This window comes from Sorghum bicolor, chromosome 4 (genome assembly GCF_000003195.3).
Source record: "Sorghum bicolor cultivar BTx623 chromosome 4, Sorghum_bicolor_NCBIv3, whole genome shotgun sequence".
In the NCBI taxonomy this organism is placed as follows: domain Eukaryota; kingdom Viridiplantae; phylum Streptophyta; class Magnoliopsida; order Poales; family Poaceae; genus Sorghum; species Sorghum bicolor.
Window position 1 is genome coordinate 56,806,428 of NC_012873.2, and position 17,182 is coordinate 56,823,609.

General features: G+C 41.8%; 2 protein-coding genes across 2 annotated transcripts; one reads left to right on the forward strand and one right to left on the reverse strand.

The window, feature by feature from the left end:
• On the forward strand, window positions 299-6,322 carry LOC8066155 (succinate--CoA ligase [ADP-forming] subunit beta, mitochondrial). Its single transcript, XM_002452426.2, has 12 exons — window positions 299-578; window positions 703-813; window positions 1,432-1,543; window positions 2,116-2,180; window positions 3,305-3,382; window positions 3,597-3,671; window positions 3,788-3,940; window positions 4,017-4,151; window positions 4,327-4,491; window positions 4,684-4,806; window positions 5,807-5,878; window positions 5,995-6,322. The coding sequence occupies exons 1-12, from the start codon at window positions 477-479 to the stop codon at window positions 6,070-6,072; spliced, it is 1,269 nt and encodes a 422-aa protein (XP_002452471.1). The 5' UTR covers window positions 299-476; the 3' UTR covers window positions 6,073-6,322.
• LOC8072489 (long-chain-alcohol oxidase FAO2) lies at window positions 12,379-15,844 on the reverse strand. The gene is made up of 2 exons (XM_002454143.2): window positions 14,509-15,844; window positions 12,379-14,239 (listed from the first exon to the last, which is right to left on the reverse strand). The coding sequence occupies exons 1-2, from the start codon at window positions 15,049-15,051 to the stop codon at window positions 12,461-12,463; spliced, it is 2,322 nt and encodes a 773-aa protein (XP_002454188.1). The 5' UTR covers window positions 15,052-15,844; the 3' UTR covers window positions 12,379-12,460.

The following is a 17,182-nucleotide window of genomic DNA, read 5'->3' on the forward strand; positions in this document are numbered from 1 at the left end:
ATTAATGTTTAAATATCTGAGGTGACGATCCCCTTAACCCATGCCACTGACACATGCAGCCCACGTTGACTGAACCCACGTACGAAGTATGAGTGAGACATTGTTTAACATTAAATATAGAAAAAAATAAAAACTAATTATACAATTTACTTGTAATTTGTGAGATGAATCTTTTGAGCCTAGTTACTCCGTAATTAGATAATGTTTGTCAAATAAAAATGAAAATACTACACTAGCTAAAAACCAAAAATTTTACAAACTAAACAAAACCTGAGAACCATCCTCCCCTCTGCACCGGGCCCCGGCCCGCGGGCCCGCAGCCCGCCGCCGCACCCCCTTCGTCCCTTCCGCAAGAAAGGAAACGAGAGAGAAAATCGAGTGTAAAGGAAGGGGAAAAAACCAAATCGAAAGAGACGTCTTCCACGCTTTTAGGGTTTCCGGATCGGAGGAGCATCCCCGCCTAGGTCGCCACAGCCATGGTTCGCGGATCGCTCGGCAAACTTGCGTCGCGCGCCCTCTCCGTCGCCGGGAGATGGCAGCACCAGCAGCTCCGCCGCCTCAACATCCACGAGTACCAGGTGCCCAGCGCTTCCAGATCCGACACTTCGCCCTACCATTTTCTCGTATCGTGCGGGATTTATTGGTGCTGTTTTGGAGGCTGGGGCTGATGGATTAGGGTTTGTGTATTGTTTGGGTCTGCAGGGCGCGGAGTTGATGGGGAAGTATGGTATCAACGTACCCAGGGGCGCGGCGGCTGGGTCCGTACAGGAGGTCAAGGACGCCTTGAAGAACATGTTCCCCAGCGAGAAAGAGGTGATGACGCCACAACTTCCTCATCTTCTGTTGTTCGACTCATCATTATGATCATCTTATCACCCTGTGATCCAAAATGCCAGTCGTCCATGGTTTGGATGTGACAACCATGGTGATTCTAGACCCAGAAGAATGTAGTTTACTTAGAATTTTATGATGAGTTGTGGTTGCATTGTTATCAATTTATGACTGAATTTTCCTTTTACGGGTGCTGGAATTAAGTTGGTTTTATGTGGGCTATTGTTTGGCAAGACAATTTTCATAGTTGGTGGGTGTAAACAGTATTTTATATTTGGCATAAATCAATCACATTTATCTTAGATGCAAATGGAGTTATGACACAACCTTCCATGCTATATGTAACATTATCATACTGCTTCTGCTCAAGGCTATGTGCAATATTTCTGATCTTTCTGATGTATGCATGTTTTTTTTCTTAATGAAAATACTATGTGCAATATTTCTGACCTTTTTGATGTATGCATGCTTATGAAAAAAAGTTCTTTATATAACTAAGCAGCATGTATCTTGCTTGTAATGTAAGGTAAAATAAGACATTTTATAGTTTGCGCATTGCAATTTAGTTACAGTTTCATACTTGAGGTGCTCTCATTGCAGATAGTTGTTAAAAGTCAAATCCTTGCTGGTGGCCGTGGGCTGGGAACTTTCAAAAGTGGGCTGCAAGGTGGTGTCCATATTGTTAAGGCTGAGGAAGCTGAATCGATTGCAAGTAAGTGTGTACTATAGCAAGTAATTGAATTCATTATGTATTGCTGCCATGCTGTGACTTGATGAAGGAGAAAAAAACTATAGCAGTTCTTCCTAGAATTTCTTAGATTTCTTGCCTATCAGCTGTTGCTATTCGTGATAACGACACTTATTTTTCATTACAATTTGCATTCCCTTGTTTATGATTAAAGCCAAAAAAATAAAAAACATAGAAGGCCAATTTTACTTTCTACGCACGTGAAGGACACACACATACTTAATTTCTGTTCATACACTAATTTTGTTTTGAATTTTCTGGTGCTATTGCTACCATGAACACCACTTGTATGTTGAAGCGCACAGGACTACTTTCTTGTTTAACTAAGTGGATCTGTATCAGGAATATTGCTGCGTGTATAGATCACTGTGTTCACACATTTATTGCAGAATTTAAGATTGTTTATTCATTGTTATTGGTTGATTGGTTTCATGTGGGTTATTCCTCCCACGTTAGGTTCTGGTATTAGGTTGTGCAATTGAGTCATGTTTTGTGTATGTATTTTAATCGCTGAATGAATCGTACTGGTACTGCAGGTAAAATGTTAGGCCAGATTCTGGTAACGAAACAAACTGGTCCAGAGGGAAAGATTGTGAGCAAGGTTAGAACTTACTAATTGAGGCCATCTTTTGCTTTTATATGTTTCTGTTTGAACCATGATTGGCTTCATGACTTGTTTGCTCTTGGTCTGTTGGTGTGTTTACCTGTTAGTTAATTTACTCTCTGTAAAACTTGCTATACTATTTCTTTTGTTGGTCTGTTTGTGAAACAAACTGGCCCAGAGGGAAAGATTGTGAGCAAGGTTAGAACTTACTAATTGAGGCCATCTTTTGCTTTTATTTATATGTTTCTGTTTGAACCATGATTGGCTTCACGACTTGTTTGCTCTTGGTCCGTTTACAAGTTAGTTCATTTACTCTCTGTAAAACTTGCTATACTATTTCTTCTTGGTCTGTTTGTGTTTGTACCCGTTACCTTCTTTTACGAGCTGCTAAGAACATTACAAATGTTCTCCATCATGTGGGTTCTCCATCTTTCACTTACCAAGTTTTGTCCCTTCTCACCTTCTGCACCTGAGTTAGTATGTCAATAATAGGAAATTCAGACTCTTCTGTGAAACACAAAGTAACATATGTATCCATTTTCTCTTCATTCTCCATTCTTATGTTCATATGAAATACTAACAGCAGGATTGCTCCATACTGTCATAAAGAGTACTCCCTCTAATAGTAAATATTACCTGTTTTATGATCAGTTCCCATCAAAGTTTAACTATGACCAGCAATACATAAAGAAGTAGGTAGATTGACAACATAACTCTCATGTTACGAGATTTTTCATGTAAAGTAATTTTATAATATGTAATCCTTATTATTTTAACATTGTAAAAAAATGAAGTAAAATTTCTACCTTTTCGACAGTGTAAATGTCCAAGAATGCATATTTGCTGTAGGGAAAGGGAATAGTACCTTTAAGGCCATACTGTGTACATGATATCTAATTGTTTCTGTCATTCTATGGCTTTCTCCTTAACCTTGTGGATGGATTTATATTTACTATTTTTAATATGCAAGACAAGATCTCAATGCATTTCAAAATAGTTCTACATAATTTTGTTCTTATGACCATGCTGTATGAAAGTCATCACCTCATACTTTTAGTTTGCAATGTTTCCTTGCATGTCGAAGATTTCTAGAGGTTGACACTCTCCATTCTCTTCGGCAGGTCTACTTGTGCGAGAAACTATCTCTTACTAATGAGATGTACTTTGCCATCACCCTTGATAGGAAAACTGCTGGTCCGGTATGCCATTTATCTCAGATATTACTTAGCTCTTCATTTTATAATTTCTATTAGTGGGCTTTTCTTGTGTTCTTCGAATAAGTCTGCATTGTGGTGACTGAATCAATGAAGTCTAAGTAACTTAATGCACATCATCAGTCTCCTTTCTGAAATGGATGATATATTTTGTCAAGTTTTTTGTTTTCTTATCCTCATTTCTGATTGTCCATTTCAGCTCATTATTGCTTGCAGCAAGGGAGGAACCAGTATTGAAGATCTTGCGGAGAAGTATCCTGATATGATTATTAAGGTTAAGTTCCCCAATATTATTTTGGGCTCATTGTATGGCTCTATGTGTTTCATATTTACATGATACTTCTCCAAATTGTGTTACTTATGTTGAAATTTAATTTATTGTAATGTCAGGTTCCTATTGATGTATTTAAAGGAATCACAGATGAGGATGCAGCTAAAGTTGTTGATGGTCTAGCCCTGAAGGCAGCAGATAGGCAGTCTTCTATAGAACAGATTAAGAAGCTGTATGAACTTTTCTGCAAGTGTGATTGCACATTGCTGGAGGTATGCAGTGATAAATAGTCTTCATTTTGATGCTTTTATCTTATTTCGCTATAATTTGGATGCTTGATGTGGGTAGATAAATCCTCTGGCGGAGACAGCTGACAACAAGCTTGTTGCTGCTGATGCAAAGTTGAACTTTGATGATAATGCTGCATTTAGACAGAAAGAAATATTTGCACTGCGTGATACAACTCAGGAAGACCCCAGGGAGGTATAGAATTGCTTATCTTTCTCATTGTTCATTCTCTCCTTGTGTCAAGTTTTCTTCTAATGTGTTTTTGCACATTTTTCTTCCTTTTAGACTTTATCTGTGATGAGAACTTGCCTCTTAGCTAGTACTTCTTTTTGGTTATATAATCTCAGCACCGGAACCAATACCTGTACAGGTCGCTGCTGCCAAAGCAGATTTGAACTATATTGGTCTTGATGGAGAGATTGGTTGCATGGTGAATGGAGCAGGATTGGCCATGGCGACCATGGATATTATAAAGTTGCATGGTGGTACGCCTGCCAATTTCCTTGATGTTGGTGGAAGTGCATCAGAGGGGCAGGTATAAATTGGATGCCATTTTATCGTTACATGAACGCTTGATCTTCTCTTCTTTATCCTTAGTACATTGCAGATATTTGCACCTGAATGACATAGAATTCCTTGTGATCCATATTAAACCCGATGCAGTTTTGGCATTGTAGCTTTTCTTCGACACTGCATATCTTATAAAAAAATTTTCTATTCTATCCAGGTTGTGGAAGCTTTTAAGATACTGACTTCAGATGATAGAGTGAAGGCAATTCTAGTGAACATTTTTGGGGGCATTATGAAGTGTGATGTGATAGCAAGTGGAATTGTTAATGCTGCTAAACAGGTACATTTTTAGCCTTTTGTAGTTGTAGCTTTATTTGCAACATCGGTTCCTGACAATATTGGCATATTTTTGTCCTGACAGAATCATGCAATAGTTGTCCTCACTGCTAGGGACTTATTTATTTCCCTGAAATTGGATGTCTCTGTTTTCATAAATTTAGCACTTATAGTAAAAGGAGATACTTATCTCAACCTTGTTTCTCTGCCTATTGATATTCCACAGTAATATTGTCACTAATCAATTGTGGATGGTTTTCTTGCAAATATAATTTGGTCACTACATGCAAATATACATACCCCAAATGAAGTCTGTTTTGGAGCTGTTTGTATTCCTTGCCATGGATCCTTGATTAGTTTGGTTCTATTTTTTATCATCCTGTCTACATTCTGCCAGTGGTTGCTGTTAAAATAAAAATGTGTGGATAATATTGTAATGTTTTTCTTGTCTGTTTTTGATTAGATTTGGAGGTGCTTCACCATCTTGGCCCTAGTTTTCTTATTCATTTTCTTAGCATTTTCAGCATGTTTATTAATGGGGTGTTTGGTTTGAGGAATCACCCCTAGAATGGAATGGTCCATCATGGTGTCATCCCATGAATTTTTGTGGATGAAACCATTCCTTCTTACTCCCTTCATCCCAAATTATAAGACATTTTGGCTTTTCTAGATACACATACGTAGCTTTTGCTATGCACTTAGATGTACACTATGTCTAGATACCTAGGTAAAGCCATGTATCTAGAAAAGCCAAAACGTCTTATAATTTGAAGTATTAAGCTGGCCATGTGTTTTTGACGGATAAAGTGGTGATGGGTCAACCCATTTCATTCCCCAAACTAGAAATTTGAGTGAGAACTGAGAAGTTGGTACCTTGATGGAATCACATCATTTGTCAAACGAAACACCCCATAAGTATCATGTTTTTTTTATGATATGTGCTATGTTTATCTCAGGTTTTTCCTGTACAGAACATTGTTGTTAATTTTCCCACCTGTTGTCAGGTTGACCTGAAGGTTCCTGTTGTTGTTCGGTTGGAAGGCACCAATGTAGACCAAGGAAAGAGGATTCTTAAGGTAATAGCTGTTGCTGATAGTGGTGCATGCTTCTTAGTTTACTTGTTCGACTCTGCTTTGTTGTCTGAAAACATACATGTTTATTGGCGATATTTGTATTTGTATTTATCTTGCAGGAAAGTGGAATGACTTTGATCACTGCAGAAGATCTTGATGATGCGGCAGAGAAAGCAGTAAAAGCATCCGTCAAGTAACTGTAGTGTATCAATCTGAAGTTTTTTTTTTCACTGGTACAAGATGAGCAGTGCTCTTTTACGGATTCTGGATTGGGGCAGAAGTCGTGAACTGCAACTTTTTTGAAGTGGGGTTATTTTGGCCTAGTTCTCCTGTTAAACGTTGCCACTAGTGCCGAAACTTTGTGGTCTCATGTTAATAAACATTTATCGGTGCCATTGGGCAGCTGCTATTTTGTCAATTGCAAATCAATTTACCTTTTGGTCCACAGGGCAGAAGCTAAATATGCTGCCAGGGACTACGTTGCCAGTTTATTCTGCTGCATGGCCAGTGCCAGTTTATTCTGTTACGTTGCCAAGGCAGGAACGTTGTGATCTCGTGTTAATAATGATTTCACACCATCAATCATAAAAAAAATATGCTGAATCGTGTTTCAGATATGTCTTGGCTTCTGTAATTAGTTTTAAAATTACATTATGTCTAATTCTACTAATAGTACCCGACATTTGATATGACAAGGACTAAACTTTAGTCCTTGGATTAAAACACCCTCTAATTCATTGTAGTCCAGAGGTTCTTGAATGCCTTCGGGTACATCAGAAAGTAAGATGCACATGCATAAGTTATCCACGCTCTGTTACGGGTGAGGAGATTGTTTGGGTGATAAGGAGATCATTGGGTGAGGAGATTGTTGGGGCGATAAGGAGATTGATGGGCGATGAGGAGATTGTTGGGACTTGGGAGAGTGGAGGTGCAATCGGGGTTGGGAATTGGAACACAAGGGTTGTTATGCGTGGGGATGGGAAGATTGTTGGGAGGTTATCCACGCTCTGTTACGGGTGAGGAGATTGTTTGGGTGATAAGGAGATCATTGGGTGAGGAGATTGTTGGGGCGATAAGGAGATTGATGGGCGATGAGGAGATTGTTGGGACTTGGGAGAGTGGAGGTGCAATCGGGGTTGGGAATTGGAACACAAGGGTTGTTATGCGTGGGGATGGGAAGATTGTTGGGAGAGTGGAGGAGGGTTGTTATGCGTGGGGATGGGGAGATTGTTGGGAGAGTGGAGGAGGGTTGTTATCCGTTGGGGAGAGTGGAGGAGCAAAGGGTTGTTATGGTATGGGGATGAGGAGATCGTTGGGAGAGTGGAGGAGCAATTGGAAATTGGAACACAATTGGCAGTTGGGAATTGGAGGAGCAATCATGATTTGGGAATTGGAAAGCAACGGTAGTAAGGCAATGATGCAGTGGGTGGTTCGTCGACGGCAACAGTAGAACCGCACGCAGCCGTCGTCGAAGGGAAACCCTCCTGCCTAAGGAGGTTTATTTCTTCTTTGATGCTTACAAATGAATTTAAGGTGCCCTTTATATCTTTGGCGCACTCTCCTAATAACTAAACCAATCTCCTAAATTTCCTCCTTTCTTCCTCACTTCCTAAACTAGCTAGCTGCTAGCCATGGCTAGGCCCTGCTAGACGCCCAGGTCGGCACCTCTACTGGCGCCCCACAAAGACGTCCACAACACTCTCAAGTGTACAAATGTGGTTAAGGCCCCACGCTCTCAGGTTGTGCTGCAAAGCTTTGATTAAGGCCCATTCACAACATCAAGAGACCAAGATGACATAACTGGATAAATTTGAGGACCTAAATGAATGATTTGTAAATTTAGGGATCAGGATCGACCTATGAGTTTAGGGACACAAATAAACAAGTTTGAAAACTTACGATTGATTTGCAAATGTGGGGACCAGAATAACATAGTCAAATAAGTTCGAGGACCGCTAGTGTACTTCACTCATTATAAAATCACATAGGACACCCACTAACTATTTTTTTACTTCTCTTTAGAGAGAGAGGATGAGATAAATATCCTTTTTTTAGCCTTGTCGTCAACCTGTAGAGTTGTCATCGTCACATGGTGGTCGGTGCTAGAGGTACTGATTTCCTTGTTTGCATAGCCTGATGCGTTGTCATTGTTCCGATAGGATCCACATCTTTCTTGTTTATCGTGGCATCAGACCTACGTTCCTTAGCATTGATGACATGTGACTATGAATTGGATGCATTTTGACCACCTATATTGTGATTAGTAGATCATGTCACGGGTACCTTTGAAAGGATCCAGATACATCATTTGTATATTGCATATCCATAAGTTACCTTCATTTGTAGTGTTTGTTAGTTCTCCAAATGGAGTGCAAGCACAATGACTTTCCACTTGATCCATGAACACTACTCCTCTACCACCATGTAACCTGATAGCACAACATGATATTTGTGAGTTATTGATAACGCAACGTGGCTCCCACACTATTTCACTGATAATACTGCCCGAGCTTCTGAATGGACTGGGAATTGTGATGCAAACATTTCTTATTCGTTTTTTTTTATAGTTTGGATACACGTTTGGATAATACCATTCGATGCAGATGTATGTATCGATGCAAAACGTGACTTGGTAGTTCAGTTATAGACCAACAGACTTGTGCCGCTACAGGATAAAAGGATTTTTGACAGTATTATGTCAATCTGAGCAATATCATCCTATGAAACATTACATTTGAAGTGAGTGAAATTATAAGGCACAAAGCTACTTTGTATCAGGGCTTGTCGCCTCACGATTTTTTTTATATAATGTTAAACAAAGATATTTTTTATGTTAAAGTTGTAGTTATGAGATCAAAAACCTTTTTTAGGCCTTTTATTTAAGATTGTTAAGATGCTCAAGAAAATAATACAAAATTTAAGGGGCATATTAATCAGGCACAAGACCTTACTATTTTTTTAGAAAAAAATCATATATTTCCATATGTTATTGAATAAATATATTTTTTTACATGAAAGGTGTAGCTCTAGTTAAAATCAAGAGTAAAATCCATCACCGGTCCCTAAACTTGTACTGTCATATCATTCTGGTCCTTACTCGCAAATCGATCGTTTAGGTTCTCAAACTTTTTCGTCTATGTCATCCCGGTCTCTAAACTTGTTCACCTGTGTCATTCCAGTCCCTAAACTTAGAAATCACATGTTTAGGTCCTCAAATTTGTTCAGTTATGTCATCCTGGTCCCTAAACTTGGTTTTAGATCAAATCTGGGTCAAAACAAAGCGATCTAAAAGCTCTATATCAAAAAAATAACTCATAACTTTTCATATAAACTCGAATGAAAACAAACTTTATATCAAAATTGTAGCCCTTAACGTAATCTACAACTTTGTAGTTGAAAAGTTTTTTATTTAAAACCGTTTAGTGTCACAAAATTTAATTTTAAATTTTTAAATATATAAGCTTATAAAAAATATTTTGAGACCCTAAATGATTTCAATTTTAAAAAAAAATTCAACTACAAAGTTATAAGTCGTGTTGTGGACTACAATTTTGATATAAAGTTTATCTTTATTTGAGTTCATATGGAAAAGTTATGAGTTATTTTTCGATATATAATTTTTAGATTCGTCCCGTTTTGATCCAAATGAGATTTAAAACTAAATTTAAAGATCGGGATGACACATTTGAACAAATTTGAGGACCTATATGGAAAATTTATGAGTTTAGGATCAGGATTACACAACAGAATAAGTTTAGATACCTAAACGGTTGTTTTATGAGTTTAAGGATCAGGACGACACATCCGAATAAGTTTAGCTACTAGTGATAGACTATCTTTAAAATCAATGTAAGTATTGAATAAAAATTGGATTATAAAAATTAAAAAGAAATCCCCTCTGATTGCTTCGTACTCCTGCTCCTCGATACGAATATCAACATATGATTAAAATCGATCTCGCGCGCCGCTGGTTGAAGGGTGGCATGGATCCCCTGGGCTCGAGAGGTCAGCGCCTGTTCATATCGTCGAAAGCTACTTGGTACGGTGGTACCTGCATTCATGTTCATGGATCCCATCGACCCTCGGCGGGGCGGCTAGAAAGTCCATCCATACGACCATACGTCCATACCTATGTACGTATCTTCACTTCGCCCATTCTACGGATTCATTCAAGGACGATTGGACGAGTACGTAGCCTTTGCAAGCCGCAGCTTGCCCTTCGTGCGTACTATACTAGTAAGGCCTTGTTCAGTTGGCAAAAACCGGTGAAAAACGGCACTGTAGCACTTTCGTTTTTATTTGACAAACATTGTTCAATTATAGAGTAACTAGGCTCAAAAGATTTATCTCGCGGTTTACAGATGAACTGTGCAAATAGTTTTTGTTTTCATGTATATTTAATGCTTTATGCATGTGCCGTAAAATTCGATGTAACGAGGAATCTTGAAAAATTTTACGAACTAGACAAGGCCTAAATGTATCTGTTTGCAAGCGGCGAGGACGTGCTCATCCTGCTTATTATTGGCGCGTGGCCGATGAGGATCTGCCTGTCTGGCAACAGTATCGTGGCACTAATAAATAAACTGATAGCGTGCCTGGTGCCATTTGGCTTGCGACAAGACTTGTTTAGTTCACCTTAAAAACCAAAAAGTTTTCAAGACCGTCACATCAAATCTTGCTTCATATACATGAAGCATTAAATATAGACGAAAACAAAACCAATTACACAGTTTGTCTGTAAATCGCAAGATAAATCTTTTGATCCTAATTAATCTATAATTAGACAATATTTGACACAAACAAACGAAAATGCTATAATAGCAAAATCTAAAAAAAAAATTGACATCTAAGCAAGCCCTAAAATTTATCGTTACAATCATGTGAGACGACTGCAACGACTGCAAGTGCAGGTTGCATGCGCATTCCTGATCTCGTGGACGCAAAGGCTGCATGCAGCACAAGCAGCGAGAACTTTCCTGCCACTTCACCTAGGCCTTGTTTAGTTCCAAAAAATTTTGCAAAATTTTTCAGATTTTCCGTCACATCAAATCTTTAGACGCATGCATGAAGTATTAAATATAGACGAAAATAAAAATTAATTGCACAGTTTGGTCGGAATTGACGAGACGAATCTTTTGAGGCTAGTTAGTACATGATTGGACAATATTTATCAAATACAAACGAAAGAGGTACTATTTCTATTTTGCAAATTTTTTTGAACTAAACAAGGGCCTAGTTTACAGTAATCTATGTATTTTTCTTACATGAAAGAGAGAAAATAGAAAGTAGAAGCTATATTTTATTTTAACACCTATCTCGCTTGAAAAACAAGATAGTTTATGAGTCTACTCATAAAAGAATGAGAAAGAGGGTGGAGAGAAGATGTAGAATAAAAAATCGATGTAGGGTATACATAATGAGGTAGCATTGTGGCAATGACATGACATGTATAAGCTAGCTATTGTCTCGTACTATTGAGGATGCCTCCAACTAACACACAAGCTTGTGTTAATATATAGTACTCAATCCGTCCTTAGGTTTGGACACAGGAATTAAGAATATATAAAAATGTGTTAGTGCATAGAAAACACGATTGAGAGAGAAATAGATATAGAGATGTATTTAGAAAAGAAAATTGTGTATTGAAACATGAAAGTGTCAAATATTTTGGAACAAAGTTTGAATCCCATAACATCTTTTATTTTGGGACGGAGTACCTCAATAAACGTGTTACAAACCTCTTAGCATTCTTAGCCTGTAAATAACTAATAGTATATTCTACAACAAACTATAAACATTAAACTAGCTGCTCCTTCCGTTTCAAATTATAAGGTCATGTTTGGATTCCTTCATTTTTTACCTTTTTTAAGAATATGGCTATTGAAACTGGATTGGATCTGAACATGCCAGTTTTTGCTGCAAGTTTTTGCTAGATTCTTAAAACCAGGAAGTTGTTGATACCTAGCTTTTACCAGTTTCTTGTAACTCATCAGACAACAATAAATGAAGTCAGATTCTTAAAATTTGGGATCCAAACACCCTCAACAGATTTTGCTCAGAATCCAGATTTTATAAACTAGAGGCAAACACTAGTTTTTAAGAATGCGAAACTAATCCGAACATGGTCTAAGTTATTCTAACTTTCTTGTAAAGTCAAACATCTCAAGTTTAACTAAAACTACATAGAGATTTACACATATCTATGAAAACTGTTGGTATACTATGAAAATATAACTAATGAAGAGATCACCAAAGCAAAACTCAAAGAGATAAATCTGTTTCATCTCCATTTCTTCTTATTATCCATGAGAACAATACGGGCCTTGTTTAGTTCCAAAAAATTTTACAAAATAGAAATAATATCACTTTCTTTTGTATTTGACAAATATTATTCAATCATGTAGTAATTAGATTCAAAAGATTCGTCTCGTCAATTCCGATCAAACTGTGCAATTAGTTTTTATTTTTATCTATATTTAATACTTCATGCATACGTCTAAAGATTTAATGTGACGGGAAATCCGAAAAATTTTGCAAATTTTTTGTGAACTAAACAAGGCCACGGTGTGTAACACGAGGGTGGTATCACTGGATCTTTTCGGGAACCGGGCCACGCCTGAGCGACTCGGCGATGCCCGTGGCGAGGCAGTAGGCCACGGACTGGATGGTGACCATGGGGTTGACACCCACGGCGCTGGGTAGGACGCTGCCGTCGCACACGTACAGGCTCTCGACCTCCCAGCTCTCGCCGCGCGCGTCCACGGCGCCGTCCCGGGCCGTGACGCCCATCCGGCAGCTGCCCATCTGGTGCGCCGTGCAGCACAGGCTCCACGCCTCGGCCTTCGACTGGGGCCCGCGCACCACGTCCACGCCGTCCAGGAACTCCTCCAGCGCCGCCTCCGTGGCGCCCCTGCACGCGAACCGCTGCCCGTCGCTGCGGTGGGTGCCGATCTCCGCCGCGCCCGCCGCGGCGAGGATGCGCAGCGCGCGGCGCAGGCCCTCGCGCATGTTCTCCGCGTCCGTGGCGTCCAAGTGGTACGCGACCCGCCGCTCTCCGAGCACGCTGCCGGAACCGCGGTCCCTCACCAGGGAGAAGAGGTGCACCGTGCGGCCGTACCTGAGCATCCGCTCCTTCAAATCGCTCCCGGACACCCAAGGGAACAGCGTCCCCGCGCCGGCCAGGCCCATCGCCGGCGTTTCGAGGATGGCGCGGGCCGGCGCGCCCGGAGCGCCTTCCACCTTGTGCAGGGACGTGATGATGCCGCCCTCGTACGTCTTGCCCTTGAGGTCCGGCATGGTGTCCGGGAAGTAGCCCCACACCAGGGCCGTCGGGTGGAGGTGGAGGTTCTTGCCGATGTGCCGGTTGCTGAGCCCGCTCCCGCGCAGCAGCACCGGCGTCAGGAGCGACCCGCACGCCGAGACGGTCACCCTGGCGCGCACCTCCAGCGTCCTCGTGATCGTCGGGTTGGTGCTCCTCGCCACCACGCCGACGCATCGCTTCGCCCTGCTCTCCGCGCCGCCAGTGCCAGTACGCTCAAGCAGCAGCTTCTCGGCCTTGCATCCCGTAAGGATCACCGCGCCGCGGCTCACCGCGTCGACCAGCCACGTTCGGTCCGTGCCGCGCTTGTCGCCGCTGCGGCAGCCATAACCGCAGCTGCCGCAGTAGTGCCCCTCCGACGAGTTCCTTGACACCGACTCCACCTTGTACCCGAGCTTCTCGCACCCCTTGCGGAGGACCTTGTTCTGGAGCCCCTCCTCCGCGCACCCGGCCGTCACGCCGAGCCGCTCGAACACCTTGTCCATGGCGGCGGCGTACTCGTCGGTGGCGAACAACGGGAGCCCCTGGTCGCTCGCCCACTCCTCGCGAACGTCGTCAGGGGTCTTGATGCAAGCTGACCAGTTCACCGCCGTACCGCCGCCAACCGTAGAGCCTGCCAGGACTAGCGCGCTGCCGCTGAGCGTGCTGACGGCACCTCCGCCCTCGTAGAGCTGCTCCATCGACGGCGCCTCGATAGCCGTGTAATCCCGCGCCGTGAAGTAGTTTCCTTTCTCGATGACGACCACCTTGTGCCCCGCCCCCGCGAGCACCGCTGCCGCCACGCCCCCGCCGCACCCGGAACCGACGATGACGACGTCGCACTCGACCCTGCACACGTTCTGCGCCGAGTCATCGGCCACCGTGAGGCCCTTCGCCGCTAGCAACGCCGGCAGGGACGCGTCGGTCTCCTTGGTCGTCTCCACGACGCCGTCGTCGAGGGGACGCTTCTCGGGACGCTCTGATTCCGCCGGCGCCGGCTCGTCGTCGGCCAGCGGCGGGCTGTACCCGATCGCCCGCCAGTGCGGATTCTTTGAGTTCTCATCGGTCTGCAGAGCAAGGACACACACAACATGGAGCATAAAGGATTCTATCAAACAAAAACAACATGGAAAAATAAACCAATGCGTGATGCGTCCTTGTCAGGGTTCGTTGATCAGTTGATATAATCTTTGATCTTACAGTTCTTGCTTGCGTTCACTAAAAGCGATCTTCAGACAAAGTGATAGCATGGTCCTTTCCAAGTTGTGATTGGAAGCCACTGTGTGTCTACCGCGGCGCCGGCGGACCACTAGAATGAAAGCTGCAGAAGGCTTACCCAGGAGTAGAAGACGTGGAGGCAGATGGCCTTGATAATGACGAAGAACATGCGCAGCGGCAGGAGCAGGGTCTGCCGGCTCCACCGCCGGAGCGCGGCCTCCCGCTGCTCCAGGGGCAGCTCGTCGAACCGGCGCACGAACGGGAACCGCCACGACAGGCACGACCGGGCCCCGCACAGCGCCAGCGAGCCGAGCCGGGTGCCCAGCAGCCACAGCACCGTGCGTACCAGCGCCAGCGCCTCGGGGAGGCACTTGCGCGACATCTGCTCGGCCACCTCGCCGGGCACGGGCGGGTCGGCGGCCGAGGCGAGGAGGAACTCCTCCACGACCTTGTCCTTGTTGCCGCCGCTGCCCCCGCCGCGGCCGCCGTCCTCCTGCTGCTGGTGACCGTTCCGGCGGTCCGGCGGCAGGGACGGCACCAACGCGCCGCAGAGGGCGGTGAGCGCGGTCATCTGGGACGCCGAGAAGCCGTGGGTGTACCGCTCCCTGTTCGCGGCTCCTCCCCTCAGGAGAGGGTGTCCCCGCTTGTCGCCCGCGCCCATGGCGGTGTCCTGGTGACGAGTGTGTGGCGTTGTACTGGACTACTGGTTCGCGTGGTGCCGTCGTGCGGGCGGAGAGTCCTCTAGAGTGGAACCGTGGGCTGCGGCCTGCGGCCGAGCTTGAGTGAAGTGGACAGGGAGTCAGGAACAAACAACACAGCGGAGGCACCGAGGCTTTATAATAGCACAGCCTGCAGGTTCAGGTCACCTCGTGCAGGCAATGATGAAAACGGTCGAAACGAAATTACAATATAGAAAATAAACGCGATATGAAATATTTTTACATTTTAATAATTAAAGAGTACAATAATAATTAAAAATGTTGGGAAACTAACTGAAACTGATAATTTTTTATGTTTGCTAAATTTAAAAATGGTATCATAATATCGAAAACGCTATCACAATATAAAAAACGAAAGCGATCGGTATGTTCCGTTTTCATCCGACTGCTTGTTTAGCTGCCGCTGGCTCGCTCTACGGCACAACGACAATTATATATCCTATAAAAACAAACGTCATTAAGCTAATTATTTTGCATCTTCTTGTGTCATATTTTCATCCACTCCTCTATACAATTAAATGTCCACTTACAAATGGTTTCAGTAGTGGATACAGTTACCTACATATGATCATAAACACATATTACTAGTATTATTCTCCCACGTAAGTTACTGTCTTTCTCTTCGAAAACTGACTACTAATAATCAAATTATATAGAGATAACTCGATAAAGTACAATGAAGTATTTATATTTCTCCTTCATATTCGTGTCAACGCGCGGGATCCTCCTAGTTGACTAAGATAGAACGAATTAAAGATATAGAATAAAAAGGTATTCTGTAAAAAAGAATGAATTGAGAATAAGAAAATTGCAAAAAAGAACTGAAAATGACAATTTATTAAAATAAAAATATTTTATTCCTTTTCACCTAACCTCATCGCCTGCAGCTGCAGATGCTCTCATCTTGATTATTATTGGCGCGTGGCCGATGAGCATCTGCATGTCTGCCAACAGTACCCGTGGGGTGTTTGCATCGGAGTGTTAAAATTTAATATGTATTATAGTATTTTTGTTTTATTTAATAATTAGTATTTAATTATAGACTAATTAGATTTAAAAATTTGTCTCATAAATTATTTTTTAGTTATGTTTTTAGTTTTGTAAACAATATATATTTAATATTCTATGTATTAGTCTAAATATTCAATGTGATAAGAGTTAAAAAAATCAGCTAACTGATAGCGTGCTTGGTGCCATTTGACTTGCCACTAAAATTTATTGTTACAATCATGTGACACGATTGCAACAGCAAGTGCAGATTCATGCGCATTCCAGATCTGCTTAGGCCTTGGTCTTTTAGTTGGGGAAATTTTTTAGTTTTGGCTAGCGTAGCATTTTCGTTTGTATTTAGTAACTATTATTTAATCTTAGATTAACTAGACTCAAAAGATTTGTCTCGCAAATTACAAACAAACTATGTAATTAGTTATTTCTTTTATCTATATTTAATGCTCTATGCATGCGTCTAAAGATTCGATTTGACGGAAAATTTTGAAAACTTTTGGAAACTAAACAAGACTTGCAAAATAGACATTCTGTCACTTTCGTTTATATTTGATAAATATTGTCTAATCATGGACTAACTAGGCTAAAAAAATTCATCCCGTAAATTATAGACAAACTGTGTAATTAGTTACTTTTAATTTATATTTAATGCTTCATATATGTGCCCTAAGCTTCCTTGTGATGAGGAGGAAAATTTTACAAAATTCATTAGTAACTAAACAAGGCCTTACTTCCCTAAGAGCAACTCCAACAGCTTTGCTATTCTTATTATGAAGGCCTTTTAGAATTTGTATAGTAGAGAAATAGATTCCAATAAATGTGCTATTTGGTTTTGTAAAATAGAAAGTTTGCTATTCCTTGATTTTCGTTGGCCATATATAGCCAACCATTGACACTAGCTATCTGATAGCAAGGCTGTTGTGGACCTCTTCTTTTTTAAGAAGTTTTCTATTTTACAAAATGGCTAAACATTAGAATTTAGCTACTAATTTTAGCTAAGCTCTTGGAGATGCTCTAATCTCGTGCAGGCAAAGGTTGCCATGCAGTAACTAACACATAAGCTTGTGT